The sequence below is a fragment of the Colobus angolensis genome, unplaced genomic scaffold, assembly GCF_000951035.1.
Source record: "Colobus angolensis palliatus isolate OR3802 unplaced genomic scaffold, Cang.pa_1.0 Scaffold16, whole genome shotgun sequence".
Classification (NCBI taxonomy): Eukaryota; Metazoa; Chordata; class Mammalia; order Primates; family Cercopithecidae; genus Colobus; species Colobus angolensis.
This window is the reverse complement of record NW_012114710.1, coordinates 2,973,849-2,996,850: the sequence shown is the minus strand read 5'-3', so window position 1 is coordinate 2,996,850 and position 23,002 is coordinate 2,973,849. Positions and strand designations below refer to the sequence as shown.

The 23,002-nt window shown below is 39.6% G+C and overlaps 1 protein-coding gene across 2 annotated transcripts in view; it reads right to left on the bottom strand.

Annotated features, from left to right (window-relative positions):
* CDH17 (cadherin 17, LI cadherin (liver-intestine)) overlaps positions 1-23,002 on the bottom strand; it is a 94,528-nt gene that overhangs the window by 41,449 nt on the left and 30,077 nt on the right. For both annotated transcript variants that reach the window (XM_011937028.1, XM_011937027.1), the window contains exons 3-9: positions 20,233-20,331; positions 7,891-8,025; positions 6,846-6,984; positions 4,393-4,551; positions 4,088-4,287; positions 880-1,011; positions 428-578 (exon numbers count right to left, since the gene is read on the bottom strand). In XM_011937028.1, the coding sequence (XP_011792418.1) occupies positions 428-578; positions 880-1,011; positions 4,088-4,287; positions 4,393-4,551; positions 6,846-6,984; positions 7,891-8,025; positions 20,233-20,331 (1,015 nt within the window). The remainder of the gene's footprint in view (positions 1-427; positions 579-879; positions 1,012-4,087; positions 4,288-4,392; positions 4,552-6,845; positions 6,985-7,890; positions 8,026-20,232; positions 20,332-23,002) is intronic.

Genomic DNA, 23,002 nt, shown 5'->3' with positions numbered 1-23,002 from the left:
TGTCTGTCTGACTTTGGGTGTAAATGTTTAAATTCTTTGGCAAATGTGATGAGATTATCTCTTTAATGAGATTATTAGAGGTCAAATAATGTATGGGGAAATCCTGCAAATGAGATATGCCTATATACATGTATATAAGATACTAGTGTAGGTGGCTGTGATACTAATGATAGTGGTAAGGGTGATAATAATAGTGATAATGGTAGTAGTGCTAGTGATAGTTATAAAAGCACCAATTTAAGAATACTATCCAGATACCGTTTGACCCCAAATACGGTCCCTACATGACTCCCAAAGTACAGTCAACCTCCATGCTATAGAAGGCATGGATTATTGACTCCCAGTAAGGTCTCCTGCTCACATTTTACCCAGCAGAGGACAGAAATGCAGGGAAGTTAAACAGCATTAGGCAGCTCTCATTTCTTACCCAGTCGTTCATTCTCCTGGACCTCAAATACGGTTACTGGTGATGGACATGTAGGTGGATTATCATTAATGTCTTCAACTTTTACATGAATTTCCAGTGGATATGAAAGTGGTTTTCCATACTCATCCTTTGCAACTGCATAAAAAACATACTACAACAGAAAAGTCAGAGTTAAGACAAGACTCACCCACCACCCTCTGCCAAAGGCAGAGGAAATCGCTGTTTCATTTCTATGTCATTTACTCCCTTATTTTTAATTCACTTAGAACTGGGAGACAAAAAAAATGAGATGGGTCAAAATTATGTGAAAATTATCATGTCTTTGAAAACCAATAATATGCTGGAGTCTGAAATGTTTTTTTTTTTTTTAAAGTAAAATCCATTTTGCTCTCAACTGTAGATGGGCATAGGACTTTGTCTTGTCGTCTATGAAATTATTCTCTTTTACTCACTGCATCCTTTTCTTCTCGGTCCAAGGGCTGAGTCACGTAAATATCTCCTTCCTGGTCAATTGAAAACGGGAATCTTGGCAGCTTCTCTTTGTCAACTAAGGAATATCGTGCACCGGGATCATTCCACTGCACCTACAGGACCCAAAGTCAGTTGTGAGGAAAGCTACATTTGGACTGAGAGAACTGGAAAGGAAATAATTTTCTGGTTCTCAATTTGAAATCTCTGACAACCTTGTATGTCTGTGGTTTCTTATAACAACTGAATTATATTTTTCACTTTTAACCTAAAATAAGCCTGTTCCCCCCCCGCCCCACCAAGTTATATTGCTCGAAAAAAGCACACCAGGAAATGTTTCTTCTCTAAAGCAATTCCTCACAAACCCTCTACAGGGTTGCTTTTGGAAGTCTGACTGTGAAAACTTTCTATCCATGAACCATCAAGTTAAGAAACAAAATGTACTTTGTAGTTGGCAGTGTCTGAGGACCAAGCCGTGATGTATGGTGAGCATCTAACACTCACCAATGAAGATGAACAGGGGCAATAGAGGCCACTCTGAAATCCTCTCCATGCCATTAAGTAAGACAAATGATACAAAAATAAGGACATTCCTTTCCTAAATATTTAGCCTCAGAGACTTCAGGGATGAGAATAACTGCCAACTCCTAGGGTTGTTTGTAAACAACCTGACAAAAATAAAAAATAACACAAGTAAGACCAATCTACTTGCTATATAGACAGAGCCTGGTCTGATATATCAATAAGGTTTACTGAGTTTGCCACATGCCAGACACAATTCTAAACATATTTATGTGTTATCTCATTTAATCTCCAAACAGTCCTCTGAAGTACAGACTACTGTTATCTCCATTTTACAATGAAGAAACTAGGGCACAAAAAATTTAAGTGATTTGCCCAAGGTCCTACTGCTAGTTGAAATTTTCACAATAAACTATTCTCAGAGCAGCCTGGGAAGGTATCACAGAAGCAACTTTGTCCCTTGCTAATTATTTAAGCATCATGCATTGTCCACGCAAAGACTACCTGCTTGGTTATAAAGTGGGCTCCTCTTGTGTTCTAAAAATTCAGCCTGAGTTCCTCTCCCCTACCCCCCTTCCCCCTCCTCCCTTTCCTCCCACCCTCCGTCCCTCCCTCCTCCTCTCCCTCTCTCCTTTTGGGTTTCAGAACACCCAGAGCATTTTTTCCAGGCCTGAAAATTGGGTAGACACTCTAGAATGTTTTCTTGGCAGCCTCAAGTCAACCAAGCATGAGTTCTTTGCAGCATTTACAAATCCCTATAGGAGTAACTTGAATAACAGCTACGAAGACTTTAGTCTAGGCCACCAATGGGAAATCCTCATGGTAATGAGTGTTGACATGCTTTCTTTCTAACTGGGAAATCAGAATTCTTCCTGCTGTTCTTCCTTTTTTTTCCCTCGTGAAGTTGAAGTTCATTAATTCAACATTCAATAAATAAATGTCCCTGGGCCCATCCCAATAAATATGATGGAATAGGCCATTCCAGGGCCCCTTAACAATAGTAGCATTAAAAAAATTTAGGGGAACTACAGACTAGTACTTCTTCAGATCTTTTAATATCTAATAATTTTATCTACTTTTACAGATACTATCACAGTTAATCTTCACAAAACACTGAAGTATTATCCCTATTTTATTGATGAGACACTGGGGCTCAGAATAGTTAAATGACTTGTTTATGATCAGTCATTTAAGTAATGGAACAGGAATATGATTTTGTTAATCTGCTTCCAAATCCAGGGATCTCCTACTAACCCACAGCTTTCATGTGGAGGAATTTCCTGGGCTTCCAGAAAATATCAGATCTGGGTGGAGTCCAGAGTGAATTTCCAGGAGCTAAGGTAGGAAGGGGCCCAGGGTGAGGAGAGCACATGCCACGGAGGTGGGGAAGTAGGAGCATCTGAACAGAGGGGAGAGGCACACGCAGGAGACAGGATGCTAGGTGTGGGGAGTTTCCAAGGGGAAAGGTTCCCTACTATGATCCTTTTACCCCTAGCCAGTCCTATCTCTGTCCCTCAGCCTATGATGGGACAAGTCTATTGGGTCAAGATTTTTCCCACAATAAGAATGAGCAGCCCTTCAAAACTATTTGCAACCCCCAAATTAAACCATATTCATTCATACAATATGTGCACCATATATGACCCACTGCAGGGCAGCCATATCCCACACTGTTAACAGGGAACAACAAACGTCACTGCTGTCCACTTTTAAGGTAAGGGTGAGTGAAGTTCTCTCTGAAAGCAAAAGTATATATCTGATGTAGTTTGAATGTTTTCCCCTCCAAATCTCATGTTGAAATGTAATCCCCAGTATTGGAGGTGAGGCCCAGTGGGAGGTGATTGGATTATGGAGGCGGATCCCCTGTGAATGGCTTAGCACCATGCCCTAGGTGATAAAGTGAGTTCTCACTCTGAGTTCACAGGAGACCTGGTGCTTAAATGTGTGTGGCACCTCCCGCCTAACTCTCTTGCTCCCACTGTCGTCATGTGATGCTCCTGCTCCCCCTTTGCTTTCTGCTGTGATCGTAATTTTCCCAAGACCCTCAGCAGAAGCAAATGACAGAGCCATGCTTGAACAGCCTGCAAAACCATGAGCCAATTAAACTTTTCTTTACGAATTACCTACCTCAGGTATTTCTTTTTTTTTGAGGCGGAGTCTCGCTCTGTCGCCCGGACTGGAGTGCAGTGGCCGGATCTCAGCTCACTGCAAGCTCCGCCTCCCGGGTTTACGCCATTCTCCTGCCTCAGCCTCCGGAGTAGCTGAGACTACAGGCGCCCGCCACCTCGCCCGGCTAATTTTTTTGTATTTTTAGTAGAGACGGGGTTTCACCGTGTTAGCCAGGATGGTCTCGATCTCCTGACCTCGTGATCCGCCCGTCTCGGCCTCCCAAAGTGCTGGGATTACAGGCTTGAGCCACCGCGCCCGGCCAGGTATTTCTTTATAGCAATGCAAAAATGGCCTAACACAATATCTGCATCCAACTTTCCTGCCCATGAGGCATGGTCAAGTCCAGTGACTCGGGGTCAGAGGCTATATAATTTGCTTTATAATCATGCTTTGCAAAAATGTATCTAATAAGGGTATCAGTGAAGACCTTTATGGTGGGTCTCTACAAAGTGAAGCCATTTCTCTAGCTGGCTCTCAGTGTTACTTGGGCTTGGGTACTACCTGAGTGATTTTGATGGGGTGAGGATCAGTCGAGTTTTCCACCATCTCCACAGGTTCTGGTGCCTTCCAAATATTCTCTGTCACTATGATATCCACAGATGTGGTATCACTGAAGGAATTCTCACTCTGGCCTCCCATGTCCTTCACTGAGATCACCATATTATAGGAAGGATTCTTAGCAGGATTCAATTCCTGAGATCCTATGAGAAGTAGGAGAGAAGGGAATAGGAAGCATCTCTGGAAGAGACAGACCCAACTCCCTTTTTCTGACTGAGACAGTCCAACCAGGGCACCCCTGAACATACCTTCTCGGGTAAGAGAGATGGCTCCCGTTTTGTTGTTGATCTGGAAATACATGACATCGTTGATCATAGGAAGCTGGATGACAATCTGGTAAGAAAGCTGGCCGTTGGGAGTGGCCGGATCATCCAGGTCTGTGGCATTGACGTACAAGAAGGGCTTTCCTATTTAACAAAACATAACCAGAAAAAAAAAAAAAAGATATTAATTGAAACCCAAACCAACCATAGCTACTTCTTCCATGTAAGAAGTGGAGATAAAATAGGGAAAGGTATGACAATTCACACCAGTGGGGAAATGAATATTTATCCCACTCCCCTTCCCTAAAATAAGGTTTCTCAAGGTCTGGTCCAAGAACCTCTAAGGGTCCCTGAAACTGTTCAAGCACTCTGTAAAGCTAAAGGTCAGGTATGTGTAAAAGATCCATTTAAAGTACAAGATAATTTAATGACTTTTAGTGTAAAAGAATGGAAAATATGGTATTGATACTGATTTCACTTTGCAACTAATCTTTAAGAAACCACAATTTATTGAGTTTGGGTATAGTGCTAAAGAATGTCCAGTTATCTGAAAATACTATTAAAATATTCCTTTCTTGTCCAATTGCATATCTGTGTGAGGCTAATTTTCCTTCGTATACTTCAACTAGCACATGGCAAGAGAATGAATGTAGAAACAAGACGTGAGAATCCAAGTGTTTTCTATTAATCCAGACATTAAAGAGATTTGCAAAGATTAAAGCAATGCCATTTTTCTCACTATTTTTGTCTTTAAAATCAATTATTTTTCATTAAAGCATGTTGATTAGTGTTATTTTAAATGAATTAATAATTTTTTTAAATTTCTAATACAGTAAATGTTGATAGATACAACCAGTGATGTAGTAGAGACACCTCATGAGACTCAGTTGTTGAATTTTCAGAAATGTTGTGTGTCAATTATTAACACCAATGGTCACTTGAAATAGGCCATGGTACTTGAAATAGACCATGATACTTGAAATAGGCCATGGTAGGAGTATTTGTAACATGGAAATTGGAAAATTCTACAAATCAGAGCTTTGTCCCCCCAGAAAAATAGCTGTTAAGCCTTTACCAGGACACCACTGGATATAACCCACGTGTCTAAAAGTTATTTGGAGTCCTCAGTAAATTTTAAGAGAATATACAAGTCCTGAAACCAAAAAGTTTGAGAGCCACTTCTCTAGCAGATTCTATTAGTGAAGATAGAAATGGTATGGCCTGGAGGCTTCACATTTAGCAGAGTCTGTGTGAGTCTTTGGTATGCAGCCTCAGGGACAGGGACATCACTCCACGTAATAAAGTGAAGTGAATTTTATCCCGGAATTCTCAGAGGCAGGCGTTGAAGAAAGAGAAGGAAAAGATTAAGTAACTTGAAGTGAAGCTTGATGGTGGAATTATGCAAACGGCCCCAAGTCTTGATTAGTATTATTTTAAATGAATATCTTTAAAATTTCTAATACAGTAAATGTTGATAGCTATAACTATATTTCTGAGACTCTGAAGTCTAATATTCCTTTATGTTTTGTGCAACTCTTATGAGGTGATGCTCCTTTCTAGATGCCTGCTGGACACACTCACTCCTTAATGAAGAGCTCTTGTGGAAGTGAAAGGTGGAAGGTCAATGTAGCATAGAGAAGGGCTGAGCCATAGATGGGATGTAAGAGAAAAAAAGAGCTGGAAACCACCATTGACAATATCAATGGAGGTTCCTGAGAAGATACAAGGGAGTAATCTCACCTTTCTAGAGTGTTCTAGAGCTCTGAAGTATCTTAAAGATCACCCTAGAAAAGTGTTTTTCAACTGGGGGCAATTTTTGAGACAGAATCTCATCTGTTGCACAGACCAAGTGCAATAGTGTGATCATGACTTACTACAGCCTCAATCTCCTGGGCTCAAATGATTGTGCCACCTCAGCCTCCCAAGTAGCTGGGACTACAGGCATGCGCCACCACACCTAGCAAACTTTCTTATTTTTTGTAGAGACAGGATCTCACTTTGTTGCCCAGGCTGCTCTCAAACTCCTGGCTCAAGTGATCTTCCCACCTTGGCCTCCCAAAATGCTGGGATTTTGTGCCCTCCACCCACCAGAGGACATTTGGCAAAGCCTGAAGACATTTTTATTGTCACAACTTGGCAGGGGGCACATAGTGGATAGAGGTCAGGGGGATGCTGCCAATCATCCTACAAGGCACAGAATAGCATCTGACCAAAGAAAGAATGATCAGACCCAAGATGTCAATACACAGTGCTGTGTTGAAACATTGAGAGACAGTGCTCTGGAGCAATAGAGATAGTCAAACACCTCCCAGATCAGTATGAAATGTGGGTAAGAGTGCTTATTGAGTGACAGCTGCAGCCGTTAGCCACACAAGTCTGCCCCTTCCACCTGACACCCTTCCATCTTTCCATAAATATCTCTGGCCCCTGCCTGTTACCTGGGCGAGAGTTCTGCCTTACTGAGCCTTCGTACTTTGACTGGAGAAACGTGGGTCGATTGTCATTGACGTCTTTCACTTCTATGGTGATGGGGACTGGACCCTCCACTCTAGCTCCATTAGCATCCAGGGCTGCAACCTGATGTTGAGGAAAAGGAAACCATGTTGGTGAGACTGAACTTCATGTCACATGCCCAAAAATCATTTGAAGGAAATTAGAACTCAAAGAACCAATGGCCTGGTGACTGTAGGATAGAAAGAACTCACAAAAGCCCAAATTGGGAGCTGCTAAAATAGGGGTTGTATCAGTTAAGCCTGACTAATAATGACGGTGACTTTCAATCAGCAGGGTGTTTTGGACACTGAACATGCATCTATTCTGGATGGCTGGAGTCCATGAAACAAGAGCACTGCGACCCCCGAGAATATGAAAGTGTTGGGTTCTCTTCCAGAGCCATTATGGTGGTCAACCTGCAAGGCCTGCCGCAAAATACCAGACAGAAAGCTTTTATCTCACTCTTTTTTCCATAGTTAGCTCTCTGCCTTTCCTAGGTATTTAGATACCAACAGTGAAAACTAAAAGAGAAAGAGAGGGAGAAGGATCTTTTTAGTCAGCTTCTGGCTATTGGTTCCTTCTGCTTCTTCCAATGCCCGAAGTAGCTCCATCCTAGCACCGATGCAGCCTTCTTCATGTGTCCCAAGCAAATGCAAGAGCCGCAGGCAGATACCAGTGAAGTATCACAGATGTGCTGACTTTTGATCCAAGTACCTAAGCATGGTCTTACTTGGATAAGTAATGCCATCAGAGGGTCCTGGCAATGTAAGTGGGGTTACTCTGGTTAAAAAGCCTAAGGAAAAGGATATGTTTGCCACACCTCTCTGTAGTTGGTAAGAAATGGACATATAAGGATTGCAAAGTGTGCCATTAATGTAAGGAAAGTTGTAACTGGATTCTATGCAAGGGAGGAAGATGCCAGTGATACTTTCAGAACAAAGGGTGCTCGCAGAGGTTGGAGTTAGATCCCTTCACCTGGTCTCAATTTACCTGGAGATTGTGTGTGGATCTTGTTTCCCTGTCCAAGGTTCTGGTGTAATACAGAAGTCCCTCCCGTTCTATCTTGAATATGTTGTCTGTCTCCCCAGTTAATTCAAAAGTCACAGCAGGAGGATCGGCCTTAAACTGGGGAAAAAAGCAAAAACAACAGATTAGGTTGTAAGGGAAAAAACAATGTTGTGGAATTTGTAGAAAGTCACCAATTTCAGGTAAAATTTTCATTGGTTCAATTACCAAATAAGAAATCCTCAACTTTTAAAGTAGTACCTTCTAAAAGTTTGTTTGCACAATAACTGTGTAACATTCAACATACATTTTCCTCAAGAAACTGTATACTATTATTTAATACATTGACAAAAGTCACTGATGCTTTAAATTATAGCTGAGGTTAAAAGGGACTTTTTGGTAATATCTGAAATCTATGACATTACTAGCTTTTAAGAGGCATTAAAAGGGTAGATTTCTTGCTAGGATAAAATATGTCATTTAGCACTTCTAAAAATCATGACAAAGATTAACAGACATCTTAATGTTAAGGAAAACAATTTATAAGTGGCTTCAACTTAATGCAAATGCCATATGATAATCAATTTTTCAGAAGTGAAGAAAATACTGACCACCATATTTATAGATATGGCTATATCACTTTTAAGACCACAACAACAGAAAATCCACATAAAACTAAGAAAACATAAAAGTTGTTCAACCTTAAGTTTTAAGATACTTTTATATATTTTATTAAATTAAAAACAATATCTATGTTAGTATCAATATAAAGAAACATTGCTGATGGAAATATAAATTCCTATAATCCTTTTAGAAATAACTTGAGGCATAAAATGTTTATAGCCTTTGATAGCAAACATTACTATACAGAATTTACCCTAAGGAAATATTTTTTCAAACAAGTACATGCTTGTAATGTAAGTAACTTTATTTATAACACCAGTAAGGTTGCAAACTCCTAAAGGATCATAAAAGGGACAGTGAAATTATTATGGCACATGACCTTGACAGAATATTAATCATTAAAATGTTCATTCTACAAATTATGAAGAAACATAAGAAACAGTGATGTAAAGTAACAGAAGTAAATTTGAGAGTAAATCTAGACTGTAACAGTACCAAAAGAATTCATGTCAGTAGGTAAGAAATGGAATTGAAAATACAAGAACAGTTGATGTGTTAAATGGGTAAGATTATAAGTTAAAAAGTTTTTGTGCATGTTTGTTTGTTGATATGATATTGTTTATATAATAAATGAACATGTTGCTATTTTGTGCTTTAAGAAAAAGACCTGGACATCAGTGAGAAAGGTGGAGTAAGGGCCTGCAGAAAACTGCTCCTCCATAAAAGCAACGAGAACACTGGCAAAAATTGTAAATATCATTTTTTCAGAATATGTGAAATTAACCAGATGCTTGCAAAATCCAAGGAATGTTTATTAAAAAAAAAAAAAAAACTACTAAATATCAGCGAGAACCAAGCTTTGTGGTGTTTTTATGCACCCTAATCCCATGGTCCTTTCCTAAGACCTGAAGTAGCCTTGAGAGCAACAGCCTCACACCACAGTACCATGGAGAGGGTGAGAAGCATTTGTAGCTTCCGAAAAGCTCCATCACCAGAGAACTATCATTAGATATCCTGTTGGCATTTTCCTGGGAACATCTACTTATAAGGCTTATCTTCATTTGACCTGACTCAGAATTCACACACTACACACAATTTTTCCCCTGGGGCATTTGTTGAAAACAACCATCAGCAATTGTTCAACATTGCAGAGGCCTCAGGCTGTGATAACAGTTGAAAGCAGCTGACCAAAACACTTAAAAGGGAAAGCTGGGAAATGAGATGTCCATATGGGGCTTTGAAAATCTCTAATATATTCCTGGCAATCTACAAGGCCACTATCATGAGCAGGGCTGCATGCATGCCTGGGAAAGACCTGAGAAGGACCTATCCCTCACCTCTGGCTGACTTGGAGGCTCTGCATAAGCAGAAAGTAAAAGCGAAGGCAGAGTTGTAAACTGCCTATCACGTAGTTGAAGGTTGTGTCCCAACATGCACACAGTGCCCCTTGGTAAATGCCAGGAGACTTACTGGCTTAAGACATTTAAGGAAATCTCTATCTAGTCATTAGCTGAACACTAAGCTAACTGAGCAGAGACTTCAGTGGCCAGACATGACAAAGAATACAGACTTTACAGAATTCATTGAGGAAAGTCACTAAGCAAACAAACAACATCAACAACCAACTCCGGGAAAAGAAATATGATTTCTAGAGTTGCCACATCACATTATTTAAAATGTTCAGTTTTCAAATTATGAAATGTACAAAAATATTAAAAAGTTAAGTCAACAGAAACTGTCCCTGAGGAAGCCCAGATGTTGGATTTACTAAATATTTTTAAAAATCTATTTTAGATAGATTCAAAAACTAAAGGAAATCATCTCTAAAGAATTAAAGCTTAAAAACAATGTCTCATCAGATAAAGAATATTAAAAATAGAAATTTTTAAATTAGAAATTCTACAGTTGACAAGGATGATAACTGAAAGTAAAAATTCATAAGAGGGTGTTCAAAAGCAGATTTGAGCTAGCAGAAGGAAGAATTTGTAAACTTGAAAATAGATTAATAGAGATTACAGAAAGAAAAAAAATGAATAAAAATGAATAGATTCCCATTTTTATTCACGTGGGAACACCATCAAGCAGACAAACACATACATAATAAAAGTTCCAGAAGGAAAGGAAAAAGGGGGAAAAAAGATTATTTGAAGATAGAATGACCCAAAACTTCACAAATTTAAGAAAAACATGAATCTATATATCCAACAATCACAAGGAACTCCGAATAGAATAAACTCAAAGAAATCCAAACCTAGTCACATCATACACATTTGAAAGATAGAGAATCTTAAAAGTGCATAGACTCATCACATGCAAAGTGATAAAATTAACAGCTGATTTTCCATGGAGATCAAAAGGCAGTGGAATGACACATTCAAAGTGCTGAAAGAAAAAGAGTAGCCAAGAAAGAATCGTAAATCCAACAAAACTATCCTTCAAAATGAGAATAAAATTAACCTATACTACTATCAGACAAAACATACTTTAAGACAAAATTTTCAGAGACAAAAAAGGATATTCTATAATGATATAAGTGTCAATCTATCAAGAAACCATAGCAATTATAAACATATATGATGCACCTATCAATGAACCTCAAAACACAAGAAAAGCTGACAGAATGGAAAGGAAAACAAATAACTCAACAGTAATAATTGAAGATTTCAAGACTTCACTTTAAATAATAGAACATCAATAAGGAAACAGAAGACTTGAACAATACTGTAAACCAATTAGAAGCTAACAGACACCCAGCACTCCACCCAACAAAAGCCAATCACATGGAACATTCTCCAGGATAGGTTATATGTTAGACCATAAGCAAGTCTCAATAAATTTAAAGGGATTGAAGTTATACAAAGTATTTGACACTTGAATAAAATTAAAAATAATATAAGGAAATTTGGGAAAATCACAAATATGTGGAAATAACAATATACTCTAAAAACCAAAGGTCAAAGAAGAAATCAAAAGGGAAATTAGAAAATACTTTGATATAAATGAAAACAAAAAGAAACACAGCATGCCAAATCTTATGGGATGCGGATAAAGCAGTACTAGGAGGAAAATCTATTGCTGTAAATGTTTATACTTAAAAAAGATGAAATCCCAAAATAACCTAATCTTCTACTTTAAAAAAACAAGAAAAAGAAGAATAGCAAAGCAAGCAGAAGAAAATAATAAAGATCAGAGTGGAAATTAATGAAATGGAGAATATAAGAGCACAGGAGAAAAGTCAACAAAACCAGAGCTGATTATTTGAAAAGATCCACAAAAGTGAAAATTTTTTGGCTGGACTGACCAAGAAAAATGAGGTAAGGTGAAAATAACTAGAATCAGGAATATAACAGGACACACCACGACTAACCTTATAGAAACAGAAAGTATTAAAGAGAATATTGTGAGCAATTGTTTTCCCACAAATTAGACAACCTAGATGAAATGGACAAATTTCTAGACAAACAAAAACTACTAAAGCTGATTCAAGAACACATAGAAAATCTGAATAGAACTATAACAAGAGACTGCATTAGTAATCAAAAACCTTCCACACACAAAAATGCCCAGAACCAGATGGCTTCCCTAGTGAATGTGTACCTAGTATGTAAAGAATATGTACCTAATATGTAAAGAACAATTAACACCAAACCTTCAGAAATTCCTCCAAAACTAGAAGAGTAAGGAACACTTATTCAATTCATTCTATGAGGCCAATATCCTGATACCCAAACCAGAAAAAAGTCAATGCAAGAAAATTTCAGACCAGTATCTCTTTTGAATATAGACACAAAATTTTTCAATGAAATACTAGCAAACTGAATCCAACAACATATGAAAAGTATTATGTATCATTACCAAGTGGAAATTATCCCAGAATACAAAGCTGGTTCAATATATGAGGATCAATTAATGTAATACCCCATATTGATACAATCAAGGAGAAAAACCACATATTTCAATAGAGGCAGAAAATCATTTGACAAAATCCATCATACTTTCATGATAAAAACATTCAACACACCAGGAATACAAGGTGACTTCTCAGTCTAATAAGGGACACCTAAGTAAGCCCCACAGCTAACACTGTACTTAAAGGTGAAAGACTGAAAGCTTTCCCCATAAGATCAGAAACAAGATAAGGATACTCAATCTTGCCACTTCTATTTAACATTATACTAGAGATTGTAGCAAGGGGAATAAGGCAAGAACAAGAAATAAAAGGCATAAAGATTGGAAATAAAAAAGTAAAACTATCACTGTTCATAGATGCCATGATTTTTTTTTTTTTATGTGTATTCATTCATTTATTTTTAATAAGTGAATGGAACATATTTTTTGTTTTGTAAACTGTCTATTCATGTCCTTTGCTCATTTAAAAAAACTGGCTTGTTTATCCTAGTTTTTTTTTTTTTTTTTTTATTATACTTTAAGTTCTAGGGTACATGTGCATAACGTGCAGGTTTGTTACATATGTATACTTGTGCAATGTTGGTGTGCTGCACCCATCAACTCGTCAGCACCCATCAATTCATCATTTATATCAGGTATAACTCCCCAATGCAATCCCTCCCCCCTCCCCCCTCCCCATGATAAGCCCAGTGTGTGATGTTCCCCTTCCCGAGTCCAAGTGATCTCATTGTTCAGTTCCCACCTATGAGTGAGAACATGCGGTGTTTGGTTTTCTCTTCTTGTGATAGTTTGCTAAGAATGATGGTTTCCAGCTGCATCCATGTCCCTACAAAGGACGCAAACTCATCCTTTTTTATGGCTGCATAGTATTCCATGGTGTATATGTGCCACATTTTCTTAATCCAGTCTGTCACAGATGGACATTTGGGTTGATTCCAAGTCTTTGCTATTGTGAATAGTGCCGCAATAAACATACGTGTGCATGTGTCTTTGTAGTAGAATAATTTATAATCCTTTGGGTATATACCCAGTAGTGGGATGGCTGGGTCATATGGTACATCTAGTTCTAGATCCTTGAGGAATCGCCATACTGTTTTCCATAATGGTTGAACTAGTTTACAATCCCACCAACAGTGTAAAAGTGTTCCTATTTCTCCACATCCTCTCCAACACTTGTTGTTGATTTTATATAGGGAAAATTATAAGGAACCTAAAAACACTGTTACAGCTAATAAACAAGTATTATAAGGTTTCACAATAAAAGGTCAATAAACAAAAATCAATCTTTCTATCCATTAGCAAAGAGCAACCCAAAAATGATTTTTTTTTTTTTTTTTGGAGACGGAGTTTCGCTCTGTCGCCCAGGCTGGAGTGTAGTGGCACAATCTCAGCTTACTGCAAGCTCTGCCTCCCGGGTTCACGCCATTCTCCTGCCTCAGCCTCCCAACTACCTGGGACTACAGGCACCCGCCACCAGGCCCAGCTAGTTTTTTGTATTTTTCAGTAGAGTCGGGGTTTCACCGTACTAGCCAGAATGGTCTTGATCTCCTAACCTCGTGATCCGCCCGCCTCGGCCTCCCAAAGTGCTGGGATTAGAGGCAAGAGCCAGGGTGCCCAGCCCAAAAATGATATTTTTAAAATTCCATTTACAATCACAACAAAAAGAATAACATATCTCAGAATAAACTTAAGAAATACGAGGCTTATAAAATGGAAACTACAAAACACTGTTGAAAGAAATTAAACAAGTTCTAAATAAACGGAAAGACACGTCATATTTACAGATTTAAAAATCTAATGCTGTTAAGATGGCAATACTTCCCAAGTTTATCTACTGATTCAATACAATCCCTATCAAAATTACAGCTGCCTTGTTTGTAGAATTTACAGGCTGATCCTAAAATTCATACGGAAATACAGGGAACTCAGAATAGCCAACAACAAAGTAGGAAGACTTAACATTCTCTAATTTCAAAATTAACTACAAAGGTATAGTTCCAGATAATGCAGTACTGACATAAACATATATAGATTAATGGAATCAAAGTGGGAGTCCAGAAACAATTCAATTGATTTCTGACAAGGATGCTAAAATAATTCAGTGCGGGAAAGAATCATGTTTTCAATAAATGGTGCTAGAACAACTGGATATCCACATGCAAAAGAATGAAGTTGGACCCTTACCCTATACCATACACAAAACTAACTCAAAATGGATCAAAGACCTAAATAGAATAACTAAAACTATAAAACTTTGAGAAGAAAGCAGAGACATAAATCTTTACGACCCTGAATGAGGCAATGGTTTCTTACATATAATGTCAAAAGTACAAATAACAATAACAAAATAAATTGAACTTCATCGAAATTCAAAGCATTTGTGCTTCAAAGGACACTACCAAGAAAGTGAAAAGATAACTTATAGAATGTAAGAAAATACTTGCAGCAAATCATATCTGATAAGGGAGAACTTGTATATGGAATATGTAAAGAATTCTTACAATAATAAAAAGATAACCTGATTAAAAATAGGCAAAGGATTTGAATAGATATTTCTCCAAAGAAGATATATGAATAGTCAATTACCACATGAAAAGATACTCAACATCAGTCATTAGGGAAATATAAACCAAAACCACAAAGAAATACCACTTCACAACCACTAGGATAGCTATAATTAAAAAAAAGACAGATAATAACAAGTGCTAAGGATATGGAGAAATAGGAACTCATACATTGCTGGTGAAAATGTAAAATGGTTCAGCTGCTTTGAAGAACAGTTTGTGGTTTCTCAAAAGTTTAAACAGAATTAACTTTGACCCACCAGTCTCACTACTGAGTGTACGTGCATCCAAGAGAATCGAAAACATGTACTCATTAAAAGTTGTACATGAATAGCCATAGCAGCATTATTCATTATAGCCATAAATGGAAAAAAAAAAAAAAAAAGCAAATGTCCATCAAGTGACACATGGATATCCAAAATGTGATATATCCATATGATGGAATATCACTCAGTCATAAAAAGGAATGGAGTTCTGGTACATGTTACCAACATGTATGAATGTTTAAAACACTATGGTACATAAAAGAAGTCACACATAAAAGGCTACATGTTGTACGATTCCATTTACATGAAATGTCTAGAACAGGCAAATCTATAGAGACCAAGAGTAGATTAGTGGTTGTCCGGGGCTGAGGGGAGTGGAGGCTGAAGAGTGACTGTTAATAGGCATAGGATTTCTTTTGGAGGCTGATGGAAATGTTCTGGAATTAGATAGCAGTGATATTTGCACATCTTTTGAGATACTAAAAACTACTGAATTTTAGAGGCATGAATTTTTAGGGCTGTATCTCATTAAAAATGAGAAAAAAAAAAGACCTCTCTCAGATTTATATCCCACTGTCTGATGATCTGGAAGCCCCTGGTGAGTACAGAGCTGGCACTAGTTGAAAAATCTTCAGTGAAATAAGTCTATGGTGGTTCAGTTCATTTTATTTTTGAGGATATATTAATAACCCGAGAACCAACCTCATGGGGCAATGAGTGTTCTTCATGCCTCCGTAGGTCCAGGTGCTGGATGAGAGGACCTGTACACCTACCTCCTCCCCACCACTGAAACAAAGAGCTCCGAGCACATCTTACCGAGGCTGGGTTTGCTGCATTCTTTCCACATACAAAGACGGAGAGAGCAGAATGTGCTTGACTAGAAGTCAGGAGACCTGTGTTCTATTGTTGGCTCTGCCATTAACTAACTTAAGCCTCAGTTTCCCCATTTTTAAAACAAGCGGTCGGTACCAAAAGTCTCCAGTGTCTTTTCTAGCGTGAAGCTTCTGTGATTCTAAAAAGAAAATCCCCTTCATCTTCTACTCACTACTCCATCATCCCAACCCCACACCCTAACCCAACATACACACACACACACACACACACACCTATAAAGAAGAAACACTGAAGCATGATAACCAGGCTATCATTTCCTGCCAAGAAGGGATAACTTTGCAGCATGGCTAACAGAAAAACAAAAAACACATGGAGCAGCCCAAGAAATGATTTTTACTGGCTAGTATCCTCAGGGACTCTGGAATGATCCTACCAAACAGTTTCTAGGTCTGAATGTTTGTCAGTTGTAAAGCTTGTAAGTTGAAGGTTGCATCTATGTACAATCCTGATTCCCTTCAATGGAGTGTGGACCTGTGCTCACAGAACACCTACTCTATTTTGACCTTGAGTCTTTTCATACAGAAATCTCAGAAGTAGCCACAAACTTTGTTTCACAAATATGTTTTATTTAGCTTGTAATTTAGAAAAAAAAAAAAAAAACTATGCCAATTTTTTTATATCAGTGAATTTTATATAAATATAAAATTTTATGGCTTTTCTAGAAAAATGATAAAATCTAGTACAGTAGTACCCGAATTCTAACTTGTGAAAATTGTCTGGAGCTAAATTGAGCCTATCCCCTTTTGACTTACTCTCAGTTTGCCACAGTCTCCACTCCTTCCTCTTGTCCCAAATACTAAAGACAAGTATCAGAAAACTTTTGATTTCATATTTGTGCAGTTGGTTTTTTCAATCATATCTGTTTGTTGTTGTTGTTGTTGTTGTTTGGCTGTTGTTTTTCTTTTCTCCAGATGGCTTATCACTCAGCTAGCCCCTAAGGGCAGTTGAGATAACTCACCACAGACAGGCGTCTATGCCACACCCAAGCACTCAATTGGCACCTACATGAGGAAGGCTCCCAAATCTGTATCTTCAGACCCATATTAACACTGTCTCTTAGACCTCTCCACCTGGCTGCCCCACAGATAACCTTGAAATCAACAAGCCTAAAACTCATTCACTTTTCTCTAAATCTCTAAACTCTCTCTGTTTCTCACTCAGTGACACCACTAACTACCCAGTCAAGCAAGCCAGAGACCTAAGAGTTATCCTTCTTTCTGTTCCTTCACCTCCTGTGCTCATTCAGTAACATACAAACAACAGAAGTATATCGCTCATAGTTCTGAAGGCTGAGAAATCCAAGATCAAGGCACTAGCAGATTCAATGTCTGGTGAGGGCCCACTCCTCACAGATTGCACCTTCCATGTGTTCTTACATGGCAGAAGAGGCAAACAGGCTCCCCCAAGCCTCTTTTATAAGGGCACTAATCCTATTCATAGAGGCAGAGCCCTCATGATCTAATCACCTACTAAAGACCATAACTCTTCATATTATTACATTGGAGATTAGGCTTCGACTTATGAACTTTGTGGGGACACCAACATTCAGACCTCTATAGTTACTCAAACCAGGCCTCCATCACTTCCCGTTGAACTATTGAAAATAGTTTTCTAAGATCCTTTTAACCTCTAGGCTCACCGCCTTTCAGCTTACACTCAGAGTGATCACACAGTAAGCTTCTACAGCACGAATCTAGTTATGCTTTTCCTTGTTGAAGCACTCCAGCAGCACCCTGCAACCTGCTATAGGACGAAGGGCCAGTCCAGCCCATGCTGACCTCAGCAGGCATGCAGACCTCCGACTGCATCCTGTCTCCCACCCTAGACTCTGGCCCACAGGCCAGCTGTCATTGTCTTGACAAGTGCACACCCCCAGGCTTTTTCCCATCCTGTACTCAGTACCTGCTTCCCGACTGTGAGCGCCTGCTCATCTTTGAATACTCAGTTTAGGGGTCAATGAAACCTCTTCTGTTCACTCACTACCATCTTCACTTGAAACTGATCATTCTTAGATTTTAAGTGTTCTCACCACAAAAAAGAGATAAGTGAGATAATGCATATGTTAATTAGCTTGATTTAGTCATTTCTCTCTATATATACTTCAAAACATGTTGTACGCAATATATGCAATTTTGTCAATTAAAAAATAAACATAAATAAAAATCAGTCACTCTTTCTTCACTTACCCTCTGCCCCTTCCACATCCCACCAGCCTCCCATGAGAACCTTCAGTGCATGTGTCTGTTTCCTTGTTAGTTTTCTCTTACTAGCTGGTAAGCTCACTGGGGCAGGGATGGAGTCGGGGTCATCCCATATCCCCAGTACTCAGCAGAGCACCTGGTATATACAGTAGTCACTCCGTACATGATTAATAAAAGAAAATCTGTGAGAGAAAGTAAGTAACTCAACTCTGTGTGAGCCCCTGCCAGAGTCTCCTAGCCAGTTCCCTGAATCCTCTCTTTCTTCCTCTAGTTTGTAGCCAGAGTGACATTTTCTCAATGGAGTCTTGATTCAGATCCATTGCTTTTGAGAAAAACTCAAGATCCTTAAGAGTCAGCATCCTCCCTGTCTCTGTGGCCTCCTCTCCAACCTGCTCCTCCTGGCTCCACCCTCCCTAGCTGCATGGCCTTTTGCCAGTCCTCGGTATGTCCCCTGCCCTCTCCTGGCAGAGGGCAGCCATCCATGCCGGGCCTTTTCTAAGCTCTCTTCCCTCTGTTCCTCACCAAGTTAACTCCTCTCAACACATTCACTGCTTCCTCAGGCCCTGACTTCCCTGACTGGAGAGGTGGAGGCCCCTTATAAGACCCTACCTCACCGGGCTGCATAGACACGCAAGCATGCTCCTGCTAGCTCTTACTCAGGGGCCCTTTGCCCTAAGCTGGTACCAGTGAAAGAAAGGGGAGGAGAGACAGCTTTCAGCCTCTCCTCTGTGGAGGGGAAATGTCCAGCACAATACAGTTGTCCCTTGGTATCGGTGGGGGATCATTCCTGGACCCATGCAGATACCAAAATCCACAGATGCTGAAGACCCTTATTTAAAGTGGTGTATTATGGTCATGGAACCTACGTGCATTCTCCCACGTACATTAAACCATCTCTAGATTATTTATAATACCTAATACAATGTAAATGCTATATAAATGATTGTTATACTGTATTTTTACATTTGTATTATTTTTATTGTTTTTCCCAAATATTTTGGATTCTCTGTTGGTTGAATTTGCTGATGCGTGAACCCACAGATACAGAGGGCCGTCTGTAAATTTTTGGCAGTTAATGGAGGACACTTGCCTTAGAAGGTAGCTCAGCAACCTCTGCCACTTCCCTGATTAATGGGATAGGGAGGGGTCACTGGCATCCCCAAGAGGTTCATCAGCATCCTCCAATCACTTCAGGGCCGAGTGACTTTCTCGGGGCATGTGTGGTAAATACAGTAGTGTTTTCCCCTTCTCCACTACATTTCCAGGATTATTTCTGTGTCTTTAGTAGCACTTCAGATGGGACTTAGGTGTCTTCCCTTACTCCCACCTGCAGACTGCCACTCCATCTGATACTGTTCATGGTTATCTAACTAAACAAAACATCCACCTCCCAGCACACCTTGGCAATGGCCCAGGTGGGGGCTTAGAGAAGGTGGTGAGGAAAAGGCAGGCCTCTGGCCAGAAAGCTCATTCTAGCACTGAGTCCAGAGAAGCCATATCTTCCAGTACTTGAAGCAGTAAGCTCATTGGATCAGACAACCTCGAGGGTGAATGGTCATTTACCTCTCCAGAGACAGGCTTCCTTTCTACTCTAGGGGAGACGCAGAGCCTGCAGGCACCAAGCTCCCTGTGGAGGGCTGGGAGCACTCATCCCAGAGATGACTGAGGAAGTCCAAATAGAATGTCAGGTACAATTCTTATGATACTGAGGCCACTCATCTTTCTGTTTAACTTAGCTTCTGAAATCATTCTTGATAATGAGAATGTCATACCTTTATTTTATTTCCTGCTGTACAATAGATAAGGGAGTAAAAGTCCACTAAGAGAGCATACAAAAGCAAGAGGACAGTGATCAAGGGTAGCTTTTACCTGGAATATAATTTGATTCGGTTCTTGGCCTTCATAAATAGAAAATGTCATGGGTTTCAGAGGTCCACTAAACTTCCCCTCTTGGCCATATCCAGTTGCCTGTTAAAAAAGAGAAAATTAGCATCTTATATGAATGTGTGTCACTTGTGATTTTATTAGGGTTTCCAGCACCAATATATGAAACATAGGATTCTATCATGGCCGAAATCTGATCAAAACAGAAAAGAGTATAATAGCTGTTGAAGCTCTACCACGTCAAAGTAGCTTGTTATAAACCTTTGCATTGCTTTTCTTAAACATCTGAGAAGAATATGAGATGACAAGAATCACTCTATGAGAAGAATGTTAACATCCCCATATTACAAATGAAGCTTAAAAAGGCTAACACAGCACACATGCTCAGGCCTAACTGAACTAGAGCCCATGGCCTTCCACAATCCCACACTGTCTTCTAAATTCTGTATGTTTTTACTCCAGCTTCATAAAAAACCTCCCTCCACTCTTTTTATTTTATAAGGACATTTATAGCAGATTGCCAGCACTCTAGAGTTTTGAATTTATAAGGGGGAGGAAGAAAATGTAGATGTATTTAGTACAAAGTTTGCTTGGCACAGTTACACAGTAAGTTTTAGCCAAATTTGAATCTGAATTTGAATGATAACTTTAAGCAAAGCTTACTATTTTAACATTTGATTAGCTCTTTACATTCATTTAGAAAAAAACAATAAAAGCACAAAATGTTTACTTGAAGCAGTAGCCCCACAATGGTTCTAAAATCCAAAGACCCTAAACCTGAAAGCTAAGCAGGCTCTGCAGACACCCAAGTCAAGACTGGAGTAGGAGTGAGTGTGGCTGGGATGGTAAGAAGAGTGACTCACACTTGCTAAGTTAGTACATGTGGAGCTCTGTCCTAAGCACATTTAATCCTGACAACAACCCTCTGGGAGGAAGTTACTATTGTTACCCTTGTTTTACAGGTGATGACACTAAGACCCAAAGAGGTTAAACTATTTGCCTACGTAGAGGCTGGAAGCAAGATTTGAACCTGCAACTCTGGAACCGGCCTTCTCAGCCTCTACGCACCAGCACCCACCAGAGCAGGTGAAATAGCCAAGACAACCTGGAGGGAAAGCTGGCGGGCTGCACTCAAGATGTGCATGAGAGTGTGACTCCCACCATTCCCAGTCTCAGAACATGGGGAGCATCACTGTAGCCCTCACCACAACAGCACCTGTGAAGGCAGATGGAGTGGGTGCCAACAGGAAGGGACAGGCAGTCACGCACCCATGTTGGGGCACCCTCTAGAACCAGGGATTTAGTGTCTCATCCCCATGCTAGCCTTCTCTCCTTCCTGGGCAGGTCTTTGGGTTTCCCATTTGTGGTGGAAATCAGGGGTGAAAGAGATTGAAATCAGAAGCATGATGTGGCAAGTCAATGGTTTTTGGAGCTAGACAATAAAAACAAAAGAGTAAAAAGTCTTCTCACTCCCTGAACTGGGTATGCAGGACAGATTTCCAGGTGCCACTAGGTTGGGGGAAAACCATTTTCTTTCCAGTTATTTAGGGAAAGCAAGCACACGCTTGCCAAGGAAACTGCTCCCTGCTGAGAGTACCCAAAAGCCATCAATATGCCAGTGATCAGAGAAAGGTCTTTGCTGGATCCCTCAGTTTGGGGAATCTTGACTAAGTTGGGTGCTGGATTTGTCTGGCAAAAGAGCAATAATGAATGAGAACACAGGGGCTTTGAAGTTTGGTCTGTTCTCAGAGTTGTGGTAGGACCTTAGATTTGCTGCCCCTGGGCCACCGCCAAACCCTCTCCCTTGCTGCCTCCCACCACAGAGGCTGCTAAACCAAGTGTTCCCTTTCCCACGCTCACTTGCAGCTAGGATGGCCCGGTTCTGGTTCATGAAATGAAAGGGGAAGTCCATCGGGGGTGGTCAAGCTTCTATTTTCCTGATTTTAAAAAAAGGGTAGTTGTGGCTGCCATTGCCCTTCCTGTGGCTCTTACTGAGACAATGGACCTTGTGTCTGCCGTTGGGGCAGCCATGATGAACCCTGAGAGGACAAATCAGCTCAAATAATGGTGTAGCAAAGAGAAAGTAGCCCAAGTCTCTGCAACATCATGTCATTGCTAAACCTGCCCTGGATTGCCTACTTCAGACTTCTTGTTATCTGAGGAAAATAAATCCCTATTTATTTAAAATGCTCTAAAGTCAAATAAATCAAATTTCCTGTTACTTGCAAGGAAATGCTTTTTTTTTTTTTTTTTTTTTTTTTAGACGGAGTGTCTCCCAGGCTGGAGTGCAGTGGCACCATCTCAGCTCACTGCAAGCTGAGATCCGGCCACTGGACTCCAGCCCGGACAACACAAAAAAAAACGTCTCAAAAAAAAAAAAAAAAAAATCTCTAAAATTAAAAAAAAAAAAACTCAAGTTTCTAGAATTTCTCACCTTCAGTGACCAACAGATGCATCCTTTAAATTAGAAAGACTGTATTTGAAAGTTTTTTAGAGGTCTCTCTTTCTAAACGATTGCATTATTTGTATTTATGGGAGGATCAAATTTAAAAAAAAAAAGATACACGATCGTGTTATGGCTAGCCTTAGAAATTGTCTTAACAAAATTAAAGAGCTAAAATTCTGACCTAAAATTAAGTTAAAATTCTTGTATGCTTTCAGAACAGGGTTATCTGAAGAAAAAAATCCTTGTATGCTCAGACTGCCTGCTTTGTTAGCCAGGTGTGATGGCACATGCCTGTAGTCCCAGCGACTT